This window comes from Notechis scutatus, chromosome 4, assembly GCF_049901735.1.
Source record: "Notechis scutatus isolate UNSWTSFEM ecotype Mainland chromosome 4, rNotScu1.2, whole genome shotgun sequence".
NCBI classification, from domain to species: domain Eukaryota; kingdom Metazoa; phylum Chordata; class Lepidosauria; order Squamata; family Elapidae; genus Notechis; species Notechis scutatus.
This window is the reverse complement of record NC_142012.1, coordinates 99,028,859-99,044,451: the sequence shown is the minus strand read 5'-3', so window position 1 is coordinate 99,044,451 and position 15,593 is coordinate 99,028,859. Positions and strand designations below refer to the sequence as shown.

The 15,593-nt window shown below is 40.0% G+C and overlaps 1 protein-coding gene and 1 long non-coding RNA gene across 10 annotated transcripts in view; both read left to right on the top strand.

Moving 5' to 3' along the window:
* Window positions 1-15,316, top strand: part of PLCE1 (phospholipase C epsilon 1) — a 164,984-nt gene extending 149,668 nt beyond the window's left edge. For 7 of the 9 annotated variants that reach the window (XM_087964190.1, XM_087964191.1, XM_087964193.1 and 4 more), the window contains 4 exons: window positions 6,311-6,472; window positions 7,666-7,884; window positions 8,330-8,530; window positions 11,311-11,977. In XM_087964190.1, coding sequence (XP_087820316.1) covers window positions 6,311-6,472; window positions 7,666-7,884; window positions 8,330-8,509 — 561 coding nt within the window. In that variant the 3' untranslated portion in view covers window positions 8,510-8,530; window positions 11,311-11,977. Of the gene's footprint in view, window positions 1-6,310; window positions 6,473-7,665; window positions 7,885-8,329; window positions 8,531-11,251; window positions 11,978-15,181 lie in introns of those variants that run through there. The other 2 variants (XM_087964188.1, XM_087964189.1) reach the window with 2 other exon arrangements.
* Window positions 281-4,436, top strand: LOC148130840 (uncharacterized). The gene is made up of 2 exons (XR_015749357.1): window positions 281-2,059; window positions 4,213-4,436. It is a non-coding gene; the product is annotated as an uncharacterized LOC148130840 (long non-coding RNA).
* Window positions 15,317-15,593: the final 277 nt, after the last annotated feature.

Below are 15,593 nucleotides of genomic sequence, written 5' to 3'. Positions count from 1 at the left end.
GCTGATTAGAGAGGGACACTTTGAGCCTAGAATATTGCACCTTTTCACAATCTTCTAATTTTCTGAGATTGTGGATTTGGGGTTTTCATGAGCTATAAGCCATAATCATCTCAATTACGACACATCCCGGCTTGAACTATCTTGCTCTGCATGTAATGAGTCTATCTCATATATTCGTTTCACCTTTTAAGTTGCATTACTGAAATAAATGAACTTTTTGCACGATATTCTAATTTTTCGAGTTTCACCTATAGATCCATGGGCACTCTTCACTGTTTATAAGTATCTAGGATGCCTCTTTTTTTTTTGTATGTGGGGGAGTCCTTGGTGATTCTCTGAGCTTGACTGTTTTCTTGCAGACATTTCATTATCCAAACTAGGTAACATCATCAGTGCTAGAGATGATGTTACCTAGTTTGGATAATAAAATGTCTGCAAGAAAACAGCCAAGCTCAGAGAGCACCAAGGACCCTTCAGTTCAACCCTGAGCAACAAATACTCTCCTTTATTGATGCCTCTTTATTCGTTAATATGTGATTCTCTTTTATGTGTGTACCCTTTATACTGAATTTTTGCAGGCTCTTATATTACACAAAAGTATAACAAGAAAGTCAAAAGTGACATAAGTCAAACTTGAGCATGAATTGAATAATAAACCCAAGGTTCCTGATTTGAATTGGGAAGAATAGATCACATAGGTCCATTTTAAGTAAGACAAGGTGTTTTTTTTTTAAGTACACATCTAACTTTTCACATTTCTACCTTACTTTGTACAAACATACCCTAGCAACTCTGTATTCTGCCATGTTCCTACGATATGCTTTGATCTCATCCTTTACCCATGTCTCAGACAATCTCAAGTCATGGTTAGGTGTAATAGTAGGAGTGGTTTTTCTCCAACCAATGAATGTTAGTTCAAAGTTAAGGACAATCCCACTCAAACAGGTCATGGTGAAGTCAGATGACCCCCACTGACTGCAGGATGAAAACATCCCCTGTTGAGGCTCCAAAATGTCTAACTCTGACAGCTTGGCACACCTCCTCTGGTTCTCTCTCTCTCCCCCTCCCATGGTATAAATATTTTGTGTGTGTGTGTGTGCCATGTTCTCCTTTTATTCTGATATTATGCTAGGGTTACGTCAAGCTGTAGGTTACTTTAGATTAGAAGACCCTGGCTTGAAGCTGATGCAATACAGGTAGAACAGGCAAAAGAGAAAGGCAGATTTTATGCCACCATAGCTTTCTGTCAACAACATAAAGAAGTAGTCTTCTTTTCTATTTTTTCTTCTTCTAAATTCTCCAATCAGTTTCATTGGATGGTTGTTCTAGTGTTTAGAGAGGAGTAGGAAGAAAATCCTTGTCTCATTTCTCCAAGGTGGTCATTCTTGAGTTATCTTGAGTTATCAGCAACAGAGTGGTCAATGCCTAGAATGCCTGACTCTGTTGTTACATCCTCAAACCCCGCACTCCTTTAACCTCAAACTATCCACTATTGACCTCACCCCATTCCTAAAAGGTCTGTAAGGGGCGTGCATAAGTGCACCATTGTGCCTACCGTCCCTGTCCTATTGTCCCCATTTAATCGTACCTATTTTCTGTATTCTTACTCATGTTTATACTTATACCTATTATTTTGTAAGTGATTGACAAATCAAATAAATAAATAAATAAATATCTCTTTGCTAAGCAAAGGAGTCCCAAATGTTCCAACTATTAAGAGAGGTAGTTTGAAACCCACCCAACCCTGTTCATTTCCGTTGCCACTTCCTGAACTTTTCCTAGTTCTACAGTGTCCTTTTTCAAATGGGACAAAGCAGAACTGTACACAATAGTCCAGATGCAATACAATAAAGCAGTGGCCCCCAGCCTCTTGGGCACCAGAGACCAGTCCCGTGGAGAGAGTTTTTTTTCACGGACTGGAAGGGGCGTGGTTTTGTGTGCTGCCAGTATTCTGCGGATGGGGCTTCCTTTGTTTGCGCAGCCTGGTTTCTGGCATGCTGTGGCCCAGTGCCGGTCCACAAACTGGGGGTTAGGGACCCCAGCAGTAAAGTAGCTTTGTGTAAGGAAATTACAGGACCAGCAGTTGTTTTTTTTAAACAAATTTTATTAATTTTCAAAGACAATACACAAACAAACAAAACATAAAACATCTTTTCTGAAAGCTGCTTGATCCCGGGTTACATCTTTTCATACAGACACAAATTCAAATTCATGTTCATTTTATATACCATTCCATATCTTATTACCATTTTCTATATAGCTTCTCGCCTCTTTTAACTTTCTTAATTTTATTTTATTTATCTCATCTCAGTTCAAATCATAATGCTTATTATTCTTTGTCTGTTTTTCCAGCTATCTATTTCTCTTTTCTCTTTAAACAAAACTTCTCCTGTACACTGATTGGAGTGTGATGCCTTTAACTCTTTCCCTAAATTTATAATACTTAATATAATACATGACTTCCATTGGGATTCTGTTTAGTACATTCTAAAATTACACATTATATTTTATAAAAAGAAAAAAAATTATAAGTATATAATATAATTAAAACAACTATCAATGCCAATACAAATCTAATCATTAATATTAATATTCATTTATATCTTAAACATTTTACACGTTACTTTTCAGTTGAATATCATACTTTTATGGGAACACTTATACTTTCCATATACTTTCCATATACTTTCCATAGTTATTCCCCCACATCACATATTTTAAATCATTGTATCATTAAAATGTTCCCATTTCCTCCTACTTCAATTCTCTCATTTATTTCATTGCCTTCTTTTTATTCACAAAAATTTCACTAAGTTACACTAAATATTTTATCCCATTTTTGATCACATGTTGTTTCCAATTTTCTAACGTTATTTTTAAGTACAAATATAAGAATACAATCTTATGTACCTTTGCAGAATCCCTTTTTCAATTAAATTTACCCATTGTCTCTAAATGAATCTTGTTTCTTTACATCTTGCTCCCCACCATTAAGGCTTCTCATCCCTTCCTTCCTCCCTTGCTTGTTCTTCTCCCTGCCCTTTTTACCCCTTGTCTCTCCACCTCCCTTTTCTTCTTCTGCTTTCCCCCTTTCTGTTGTTTTCTAACATATCCACTTTTCACCTTTATTTTCTCTTTTTTGGTTGTTTTTTCAAGTCTTAAAGTCCCCTTTTTCTTTTCCTCTTTCTCCCTTTCTTCCCCAAATAAAGTTACTTGTTCATCAAAGATGGCTTCTTCTTTGTCCCAATCATCTTGTTGCACAGTCAGTTTCTCATAAGTGCAAATCACCATTTCTAAAAATTGAAAAAAGAGTGCCAAGAGAGTCTTTCCTTCTTGTTCTTCTTCTTTGTATTTTTGTATTCAATTTTCAATTCATCCACAAGTGATGCCATTGTAGAAAGAAAAAGTTTTTCCAAAACAACCACCCAAGTGTTTTTAGTCAAAGATAATTCCCAAAAGTCCCAAAGTCACTAAACAATCCAAATAAGCTGTTTCTTTTAGCACTTTCTTCTTTCTTCACTTTATCTTTCTGGGGTTACTGTTTAGTTACAAAGTTCCAGTTAAAATATATCTTTTAGAAGTCTTGTTAATATTTAATAGTTTTTTGAGATTCTAGGCAATCTCCTCCTTACTTCCAAATCCTGCTCCAATTCTTTTCCTCTCCCTTCCCACTTACAGCAAAAAAATATTTTTTTAAATATTCAGAAATCCTTATCCCTTTAGCATTTAATTACCTATTAGTGCCAATGCGGGTTTTCCGATTTCTCTTGCATTTCTATTCACTGTCACGTTAGGAAGGAGAGTGAAAAAAAAGAAAAACTTTCCCTTTTAACTTCCATTCGCGCTTGTAAACTCTGGAAACGATGTCTCTTTCACAAATTTTAAGTTCCAGGGTGCTTTCGTTGTTGCTTTGTCCCGGTCAGCAAAAAAACTTTCACTTCTTCTCAACTCCTCCTGCACTTTCTTTTTCCGGCTGAGCGCTTCTATGTGGCGGCCATTTCTGACCGCCGCTCAGCTACCTTCGGAAAAGAGGGTTTAGCCGGTTAGAGAAGAGAGGTGCGATATCTCTCGACCCTGCCAGATCCCCCTATCTTCGCCACCTTCTACGGAGGTGGCTAGCCCTGAAGCCGGGTGGCTCAGGGCACTCCGGCAGCAAGCGCAGGCAGAAACCGTGCACAGTCACGGATTCCTGCCTGCCCCGAAGCGGTGCAGACCGGAACTATCCAGGACCAGCAGTTTTGTTGGTAAATTCTTCTCCATTAATTACTATCAGTAGTAGGGAATTTGCCATCGCCATAGCTTCTGCGCAGAACCAGCCTCTTTTATTGGGATATCCACTAGGACTCCAAATGGAATCAATCTGCAGGATATTGTATACAAAGCCACCATATGTTTTTGCACTATATCCTTGTGGATAACTCTCACTCCAATTTTTTTTTAAAATATTACAGATAGCTCATACTCCACAAAATGCAGGTGAAGTCAGGATGTTTGAAATGTATTTGACATTTGATTGACCTTATTCACCCAGTTAAAGGATTTTCAGCTGAATGGTATTGCAAACTTGGCCAACTTTCTGCTTATCCCTAAGTGAAGTTGATTTGTGAACAAGTTTAAATAAAAAAAAAAAACCCACAATCCTTGAGGGACTCTATTCATGGTTTTCCCTATTGAAAAATATTGCCCACTTATACCCACTGTTTGCTTTCTGTGTTTTTTTTTAAACAGCTAGCAATCCATAAAAGGACAGGCCCTCTTAACCAAAGCCCACTAAATTTAGTCAAGGGCCTTTGATGAGAAAGTTTATCAAGAGCTGTTTGAAAATTCAAATATACAATGCTAATGAGGCTCCTCTATCCATATCCCAAGGCTTATGAATAAAATTGCTTTTATTAGCAGAAGGAAGGAAAATGGAATCAGAATTAACAAATTTATTTTGCCAGCTGATTCATGAGCATTGATGTAGTCTGCAGTATAACTGGTATATCTGTTAAAGAGGGAGAGAAAAGCAACCAAGCTGACTGGGGACTGGAGGCTAAAACATTGAAAAAACAGTTGCTTGAATTGGATATGTCTAGTTTCGTGAAAAGAAGACCTAGGGGTGACATAGCAGTGTTCAATATTTGAATAGTGTAAGGTTTCTTGCCTGAGTAGGGTTGGACTAGAAGACCTCCAAGGTCCCTTTCAACTCTGTTCTTCTGTTCTATTAACTGGCTATTTGTGAATGCTGTCTTGACAATATGTGGGTTGGGGTATGAGATCGACCTGATCAAGTGAATCACACCCCAACGCCATAGACCAGTGATGGCTAACCTTTTCATCATCATGTGCTGAAAGTGCTCGGGCACATCTGCCTGCACCCATAATGCAATGCACGTACAACCCGGCTGTGCTCCCTCACACCCCCCTGCGTATGCACGTGCGACCCCCCGTGCTCCCCCACGCCCCCCTGCATATGTGCACGCAACCCCCCCAATAATGCAAAGCACATGCGACCCCCCGTGCTTCCCTCATTCCCTGTGAATGCACATGACCCTCCGCATGACCCTTGCCCCCTGCGCACACATTTCCCTCATGCACCCCGCCCCCAGCATGTGCATGGCAGATATCCAAAAATCAGGTGGCTAACAAGAGGTGCTCATGCATGCGCAGCGGAACTGAGCTGGGGCGTGGCTCATGTGCCAGCAGAGATGGCTCTGTGTGACACTTCTGGCATGCATACCATAGGTTCGCCATCACGGCCATAGACGAATGCCAGTGATCCTATCAGTCTGCATAAACCACTTTGGCTGTCTGGATTAAAGGAAATGAAAATAAATATATGGATTCTTTGCTCTACCTTTTATTTTTAATAAAGGTAAAGTCTTCCCTGTCCAGTCATATCTGACTCTAGGGGGTGCTATTCATCTCTGTTTCTTAGTCAAGGGAGCCAGCATTTTGGTGGTCATGTGGCCAACGTGGCTATATGCTAAGGTGCACAGATAGCTGTTACCTTCCCACCAAAGTGGTACTTATTTATCTACTCGCATTAGCATGCTTTCAAACTTCTAGGAGGATAGATGCTTTGGCAACCCCTTGCACAGCCCTCAATCTCGAACCCAGGCTGTGCTTTTCCCACTGACAAGCTTGGCATCTTGAATTGATGCTCGGTTGGCCAATGTCCTTTTGATCTTCTATATTTTTCCAAAACAATTACTTTACTCCCAACTTTAATTTGCAAGAAAGGAGAAGAGATTTGAGGGAGCAACCTCTGTGATACGGCTCTACTTTGAAAACCTAGACACTCTTAATATTTAACATGTTTTTCTAGAGTTTAAATGCAAAGAATCTCTGCCAGGAGGAAAAAGACGATGCGGTCGCAGTCTCTGAAGATGATAGTTTCTTTGTTCAGGTTCATGATGTTTCCCCTGAGCAACCTCGGACAGTCATCAAGGCGCCTTGCTTCAGCACAGCCCAGGATGTAATCCAACAGGTAGAATAAATTGCTTTTATCTCACATGCTCCTGGCTAAGATTTGCACTGGTGTTCAGTGGACCCATTGAATATCATTCAAAGGGATGTTTAATGGGTATTTGTCAACATCCAGCTGGAGAATCCAAATGAAACTCCAGGATAATTTCCATTTTTCAAAATCTTATTGTTTATTGAATACACTGCATGGTAACGTCGAGGCAAAACTAACTCGGAGGTTCCCAAACACCAGTTCATAGAATTTTCCCAGCCCTGAGGCCTCACATAGTCCCTGTAGATAGGTTCTCTTTGTTATGGGAACTGTCTGCTTCAAACTCTACACTTGTTAGGATGTCCTTGAAAAGTTTCCAGGCTCTCACAGTCTTCAGCGGAACCATAGAAGTTTAGTTTCTCCATCTTACCTGTTCGAAAGCAACACCCCCCTCCCCTTACTCTAATGGCAAGTTGAAGCGCAGAGGCACATAGCTGTGAAAGTTTCATCCTTGACAGTACTATGAAAGTGTCTAATCCAGATCACCAGGGTACAGTTGGTTGAGTGTTGATCTGCTCCATGGTGATTGTATGTGGGAAGGACCAAAAAACACTGCCAAGAAAATTACATTAGAGACAACGTGGTCTGCAGGTAGGTGATGGGTGAGGCAAGAGGTTCAGAAGAGACCCTCCCTAGTTTCTCAGGCTGTAAAGGAGGTGGAAGCAGGTTTGTTCTTTCAGACATGCATGATTCTGTCCATGTAGCTTTACAACAAAGTAGAATTAGCTCATCTGGTTATGAGTCCAATCCAAGGGTGGGATTCTACCAGTCCGGTCCAGTTCGGCCAAACCAGTAGCTCCGAAGATCATCTGGGAGTGAACCAGTTTGCTCCGACAATCTCTTGGGCCCGCCCGCCCGCGCTCCCATACTTTTATTTCCTGCTTTCGAAGCGCAGTTGTTTTGCGCGGCACAGCAGAATGCTGTGAAGACACAGGGAGAGTGCAGTATTGCAGGAAGTGAGTAGGAAAGCTGTGCATACGCAAAGCACGCATTTAGTGCGCACACACACAAAGCGTGCACGCAAAGTGCGCCCACCAAGCCACACCCACCGAACCGGTGGTAAACCACTTTGAAACCCACTGCTGGTCCAATCAGATTTACCCTGTAAGACTGACACACTCATGAGAGAAGCTTATTGGCCTCTGATTTGTTTTCTTCAACAGACTTTATGCAAAGCCAAATACTCCTACAGCATTTTGAACAATCCTAACCCAAGCGATTACGTCCTTTTGGAAGAAGTAACAAAAGAGCCAGCAAACAAAAGATCTTCCACATCCAAAACATGTCAGAGGATTCTTTTGGACCAAGAATGTGTGTTTCAGGCCCAGAACAAATGGAAAGGAGCTGGGAAATTTATTCTTAAACTTAAGGAACAAGTCCAAGTAAGTAAATTATTAAAGAGGTTGCAATTTGGATTGAATAATAATAGTTATAAAATGATTCATATCTCTGAAAATTTTGCCATTTCACAGTTATGCATCATTAGAAACGGATTAAAATAGAAGAAATCCAAGACATAATAGATATGTGTGAAAATAAAATTGTCAGATTTGTCCGTGCATGTTTCTTTGTTTGCTTTTAAAATTCATTATTTTTAATCTTTGGATGATTCATAGGCATGAATTGGGTTCATTATGCATCTTACAGAAATATTTATTGGGGAATGAGGGAAAAGGAAATTAACTATGTGGTGTCATGTTATTATTAATAACGCAACGAGTCATACTCTTCATGGAGATATTGCTTCCAGTATTTATGTGAATAAATCACATTTGACCATTTCTTTTGAGATCCTCCTTTCTTTCCTTTTTGTCCCCTCCTGGGCAGGCAAGCCGAGATGATAAAAGAAAAGGCATTTCCTTTGCTAATGAATTTAAGAAATTAACGAAGTCAAGTAAGCAGTACAGAGGCTTTATAACTCCCCCTCTACAAATGTCTTCAGAAGGTCTTCAGAATAAAGATGACAAGACCGCTTGGCACTTGACCTTCAGCGATGCTGTGGAATAACTATAACAGCTTTCAATTCGGGTAGGATGACGCCCATGTCTAAATAATTAAAAAGTTGTTCTTTAGTTAAAAATGGATCTCAGCACAGTGGGGGTTTTCAGGTTCACAGCCTCAAAGACATAACACAAGAAGGTAAATGGTTGGGCAGCAAGGAAGAAGAAAGAAAGCCCAGGCTATCAATCGAAGGCAGCTGGTAATTTAGAGAACTAATGCGGTAGTTTAATATTCTGTGCCTCTGAGCTATTTCTTGTTTCATAGACAGGCTATTTAATTCAGGTGAACTTCATGAAATACGGGAAATTTGATGTGGTAGGACAGTTTTTCCCAACCTTTCCAGGTTTGACTGCCCAGCGCAGGGGGGGACGACAAGGGGAGGGTAGAGGGGATTGTTTTGTGCGAGGGGCAGGCGCACATACGCGTGCACAGCTTCATTTGAGCGGCAGGTGGGGCTGCGAGCACTGGTGCCTGCCGCTCAGGTGGCCCGGTTGCAAATAGGCCACGGTCCAGTAGTAAACTGAGGCCCACAAGTTGGGGGCCCCTGTAGTACGAGAAATGGATTCTTTTCCTGTCTAGGCTTGGAAGTTATTAAGAGCTTTGTATGAACTTTCATTTAAGGAAGTCTTCGTTTACTGTCAGTGACATCCTAAAGATGAATACACAAATTGCATAAATATTGCTGAGCTTTGGCTGTTAAATGTAACAAACCTCTGTTGACTAAGAGACCTGCAAAGAACTGGACTGAGTTGATGACGAGCTTCTACTGTGTGTTATTATCATCAATTTGGTTTATTGCTCTAATAACAGCAGGACAAGCAAAGCCCCAACAGATTATTCTTTCCACTGAGTTAAATTTAGGATTCCCTCAACATGGTAGTTTCTCATGCTCTCATGCAATGCCCCTCAAACATCTTTCCCAGAAATCTAGGATAAAGAGCATCATGGATTGAAGGCATCTCCCCTTCTCAGTGGGAGGCAGTGTGACTTGCTAGTACACAAAGCAAATCGTATTTTCACAGGCTTTTTTGTTAGTGCTCGTGATATCACTCTTGATTGAAGAGTTGTCTCCTAAATAGAAATACTATTTTTGGGACCCCCACCACCACAAAGCTGCAGAGGGAATAGTATAGGAGCTGAGGTTTAAAAGAAATGTGAGAAGCATGTCAGCTTCAGAACATAGCTTGATCTAAAGAAGCATCAGAAATGGCTCCTCAGCTGGAGCAGAGAGGACAGAAATTGCTACAACTTCTTCCCATCTTGAGTTGTTGTTTTTTTCTTTAGTATTTGGTAGAAAAGAAAGAGAACATGGGTCAGTGAGCTGCACCACATTGAAAAGAAGCATAGCAAACAGCATGTCTGCACAATGTAGAATGCTGGGACGGATAGTTGTTGTTTTTTTCTCTTTCTTTCATTGGTCCTCTGCAATTTAGCACAAATCAATCTCGTAATACTTGTTCAGTCTTTTGCTGGGAAGGAATATGATGTCTGAATGAGACATAGTGGCCATTCTGCATAATGGCCCATTGTGTTCATCAAAACAACACAGCTTATTTCCATTTATGAATGAGATCTGGGCATATTGAGTACTCTGCTATAATACGTTTTTTTTATTGTCAGTGAAATAAAGGGTGACACTACCAAGCCACTGCAGCATTCACCTGTCGGTGTTGCTATTTGCTTTAAATGTCTTTTTGTACATATTTAATATACTTACTTATTCTGTTAATGTCTAAAAGAGAAAATTATTTGGAAGAAGAGTTATACATTTATATTCAGCATTTTTCTGCTTTGCTTGCTGATAACGGTACCATAGTTTACCGAGAGATCACTTATCTCCAATTATTCTGCCTGCCCAGTTCATTCTGGCAGACTGAATGTGCTCTAGATCCCCTGTATTAAATATTGTCATCTTGTGGAACCAGGGAAGTGGGGCCTTTTTTGTGGTGGATCTTCCACACTCTGGAGAAACAGCCTTCCATGTTTATTCTGGAGTTCCAGAAAGCTCTGGAAACCAGTCTTTGATCCCAGGCCTGGGGCTAATATACTTTTATTCAGTTTGATTTTTATCATTTTTAGTTCACAGTCTTGGTCAGGAGTTGGCAAATTGGTCCCTTTAATAAGTCCCTAATGGACTTATTAGGAAGGCCTATGGATTTCACTGAGCAAGCATAGGAGTTGAAGTCCACAGGTTGTAAAGGGGCCATAGGTGTCAACTCCTGGCCAAGACTAACATGATCTAAAAATGATAACAATCAAACTAAATAACACCCCCCAAATTATAAAAGTATATTAACCCCAGGCCTGGGATCAAAGCCTGGTTTCCAGAACTTTCCGGAACTCCAGAATAAAGGGCAACATTGTTATGACTGGGAGGATGTTTCTAATCTAAATCTAATGGAGCCATAGTTGTCCACCCTGGTTTGGGCTGTCTGTGTGGTTGAAGGTTTATCTGTTTTTATAACAATTTGTAGGGAGGGTCTGTATGCCACCCAGAGTCCATTGGAGTTGGACAGCTATAATATATTTAAATAAATAAATCAGATTTCAGTCTGGACTATTTTTTTCTCTTCATGTTTTTTTTTTAAAAAATCTGAACTACTTTAACCTTCATGTCATCTGAAGTATTATTTTTGTCCATTGATTTTTCATGGGGGGTGAATGGGAAAAGTTAAATAAAGGAACTCGGATGCTTTCAACATATTGCGCCCATTCATACGTATCACCAACTCATTTGTTACTTTTCAGCTAGTCAGATCTATCAAGCTTATAGTTTATCTGTTTCCCTCCCTCCCACTGATTCCAAGGTATTATAAATACAAGAGATCACAACCACCATGAAGATGAGGAGATGCAAAAACGAGTCCTTCAGCATCTTATTTAGGCAATCTTTTTTCTGTAACTGGAATACGTCTCTGGAAGAGAGAAAAAAATCCTTGGCGAATGGAAGAAATTACCAGAGAGGCCCTGGAAGGGCCCACTGAGGTTGGCTGGCAACGCAGGTTTGATGGAGATGAGAGGCTGATGGATTTCTGCAAAGGAAAAGTTGTGGCTCTGAACTTTGAACGAATCCCATGGAAGAATTTGGAAATCGTTTTCTTCTTCATAATCAGCACCTTGGTTTGGGAGAGCAAAGCATGCACCTTATATAGTCCCTTGCAAACAGAAGCCTGTTTTTTTTAATAGATTTTAATTAAGTCTCTTAAGGGACGGAGGTTGATAACATTTCATAGTTTGTTGCATAATTGTAATGCACCTTTAAGAACTCCTCTTCACACTCATATGATCAAAAGGCAGATGTATGTAGTCCATTGCAGTTCACAAATTTTAGTAGATTGTTGTGAATATAACATTTGTTTTAATGTCAGTGTATAGTAGATGGTATATATATTGATTAGAAGAGAAAATTTTCAGGTAAATTGTATCCTAGTTTCCCTGTTTTGAAATACAGTAATTTATTTTAATATTTTAAAATATGTGCCACTGTAATATATTTATCATGTCTTGCTTTAGATAATTCTACTTATAGAAAGTGTTACTTATTTCTCAGTTTAAAGGGGGGTAAATGTTTAATTTTAATGAAAAATATCTGTATTGTTGACTATCTCAGCAAGTAATATTAAATTTTTTGGGGGAAAAAAGCCATTGAAGTAAAAATTTTCTTCTGGATTCTTCATTCAGCACACAACAACACAAGACCTGAGTAAACTTTATACTTTTTGGTTCTTAAACTTGCTTTGCCTAAATAGTATTTAAAGAAAGGAGGAAAATCTCCCATTTAACTACAATGTAAGGACTAGTTGTTATAAAACTTGAAGTTTCTTTTTACTTAGAAGTCTTGTAAAATAATTACCTATTTTTATGAAAATTACCTATTTTGAATTTATTTTATAAAGTCTCTAACATTAATTATGGCTTTTCCTTTTTCTTATATTTTTATAACTACAGCTAGTTCTCAACTCACAACTGTTCATTTAGTGACTGTTCAAAGTTACAACAGCACTGAAAAAAGCAACTATGACCGTTTTTCACACGTATGACCATTACAGCATTCCCCGTGGTCACGGGATCGAAATTCTGACGCTTGGCAACTGACTCATACTTGTGACAGTTGTAGTGTCCCAGAGTCATCTTCTAACAAGCAAAATCAATGGGGAAGCCCAATTCACTTAACAACCATGTCACTAACTTAATAGCCACAGTGAGTCACTTAATAGCTGTGGCAGGAAAGGTCATAAAATGGAGCAAAGTTCACTAAACAAATGCCTCACTTAACATAAACTTTGGGTTCAATTGTGCTCATATGTCGAGGAACACCTGAGGAGGCAGGGGTATGAATGTCCCTCCCCCTTTCGTGTCATTTTAATGTAGCGTTGCTTTTAGGATGGCTGCTTTGTATTAGGGAGGTACTAATACCATTCTGTAAAGCCTTAGTAAGACCACACCTAGAGTACTGCATCCAGTTTTGTTCACCACATTATAAAAAAGATGTTGAGACTCTAGAAAAAGTACAGAGAAGAGCAACCAGGATGATTAGGGGACTGGAGACTAAAACATATGAAGAATGGTTACAGGAACTGGGCATAGCTAGTCTAGAGAAGAGAAGGATCAGGGGAGACATGATAGAGGTCTTCCAATATGTGAGGGGCTGCCACAGGGAGGAAGGGGTCAAGCTATTTTATAAAGCGCCTGTAGGCCAGACAAGATATAATGGATGGAAACTGAACAAGGAGAGATTTAACCTGGAAATAAGGAGAAACTTTCTGACAGTGAGAACAATCAACCAATGGAACAGCTTGCCCTCAGAAGTTGTGGGAGCATCATCACTTGAGACTTTCAAGAAGAGATTGGACTCCCATCTGTCAGAAATGGTGTAGGGTCTCCCGCTTGGGCAGGGGGTTGGACTAGATGACCTATAAGGTCCCTTCCAACTCTGATTATCTGTTATCTCTTGTACAGTCTCAGGAAAAGAGGCAGGAGCTACCATATGATCTAGCTTGGCTTTTCTTCCCCTTTTCCCCCCCTTTTGCATGTGAAGGTTTGTGCCACCTGATATAAAACAGATTTAAAGTTGTAGTAAATGTGCTTTACATTTTAGAGCAGGGGTGTCACACTGGAATTCTTTGAGAGTCGGATCAGCCGGCGGAAAGTGGTGGGGGAGATGGTATGGATGCCTCCTGCACGGGGACGCCCCCTATTTTGACTGGCAAAGTGCTGCAGGAGACCGTACAGGCTAAAAGTAGGGCAAGGGGGTGTGTATGCCCCTGCCCTGTACCCCATTTTTGCTGCCAGAGGCAACGTGAGCCGGTCCTTTGCTATTTCCGGGTCGGCCCCGCAGGCCAGATGTAACCACCCTGCGGGCCGGATCTGGCCCAGAGGCCTTGAGTTTGACCCCCCTGTTTTGGAGCCATAACACATCTGAAGGCTGCAATTGCATATTCCACTCTGTGGGTTTCGTTTCCTTTGTGTTTAAGCGGGCTTAATTTTTTTTTTAAGTGTCTTAAGGTTGCAGTGTAAACCTGTCAAAATAGGGGATGTGAAACTTTGAGCAATGCAATTATACACCTGTAGTTCAGGGAATTGAAGTTGAAGGAATAAATCAAGAACTCAGCCTGTTTGCTTAACTGGAGTTAAAAGGACGCAAAATATGCAACAACAACGTGTACCTGAATGGAATGTAAAGTTGTAATCAGATTGGACATGCTACAAAGCTTTGTTCTCATGTCTGCAAAACTTTGTCCACCTCTGGGACAAAAAGATTTCTAAAGACTTCTACATGTCAATGAAGAAATACCAGAGAGTTATCTTTGAAGGGAAGAAACATAGTGAGCTATAGCTATATACTAACTTTTTGTAATTAATGTGGAAAAGATGAATACTTAAATCCAGAAGAGACTCTTGTTTATTTTTCTCCAGACTAAACATAATTTGTCCCCAGAGAAAGAAAATGAATGCATTATTAGGGAAAAAAATCTGAAGCAGAAATATATTTATGTTTGTGCATTTAGGGGTTCACAAATAAGTACTTGACTTTAGAAGGCACAGTGATGATCAGTACATACTGGATGTAGACACAAAGTTTCCGTTTTATTTACTCCTTTTTTTCCTTTAAAATATCTGTTGGGGATATTTCCAACTACCAAGAAATAGAATTGTGGCTTCTGGCCAATGGACATTTATGGAGAGAGAGAGAGAGAGAGAGCAGGCAGGGAGGAATTATGAAGCATGCATTGTGATGAGACCTCTGACCTTTTCATTGGTCATTGCCACATCAATAGGTACACAAAGGACACAGTGTATATTGCAATGTTGTGTTGCCCCTCTTGTCATCTGGATAAAATCTGTAATGGCATGTGGGAATGGCCATGGGAGTCAGGAGGAAGAGCTGCAGACTAGACGACCATCACGTGAAAGGTATAGAAGAAAAAGGGGAAACGGGGAACCCTTTGAGAAGGGTCCTCGTTCCCTGGAAAGTAAGAGCAAAAGAGGGGAAAGTGCTCATTAAGTTTTGCAAGATTCTCTTACATCTTAGAATAAAAATAGTCATGGTTTGAGCTTCTTGTCTGGGTTTTGTCTTGAAGGGCCGACAAAAATCTCAGCTTTTGATGCTCTGGATAGCCTTGCACAGAAAACTCCAGTGATTGTACTACTTTTACTTACAATGTTTCCCTTTGGTAGGCATGGAGAAACAAGACAGGTATTAGAAGCTACCTTGCTGATCCCAACTCAAAAGAAACCACCAATGCTAATGTTGATGTTATTAAGTCCTTCCTATTGACTGCAGGGAGAAAAGCACAAACGTTGGAAAATATGCACTCCGGATCCTCAGGCTTATGAAGTAGTAGTTCTATCTCATAACTGTTTGCTGCAATTTTGCATTTTGGCATCTTATTGATCGGGTCAGTGCAGCAGCAGAACATTGCAGAAATTCTTTTGCTCATTGATTGATACACTATGGGAGACAAATCTGTAAGAGGGACCTTCTGAATTCGTCTTCATCTTGATTATACCAGTTTGGGGCTCTTTTCACTTGGCCCCAGGGGAATAACTGAAGTTCATTCTTGACTCAAGTATGATACCAGAATAATTC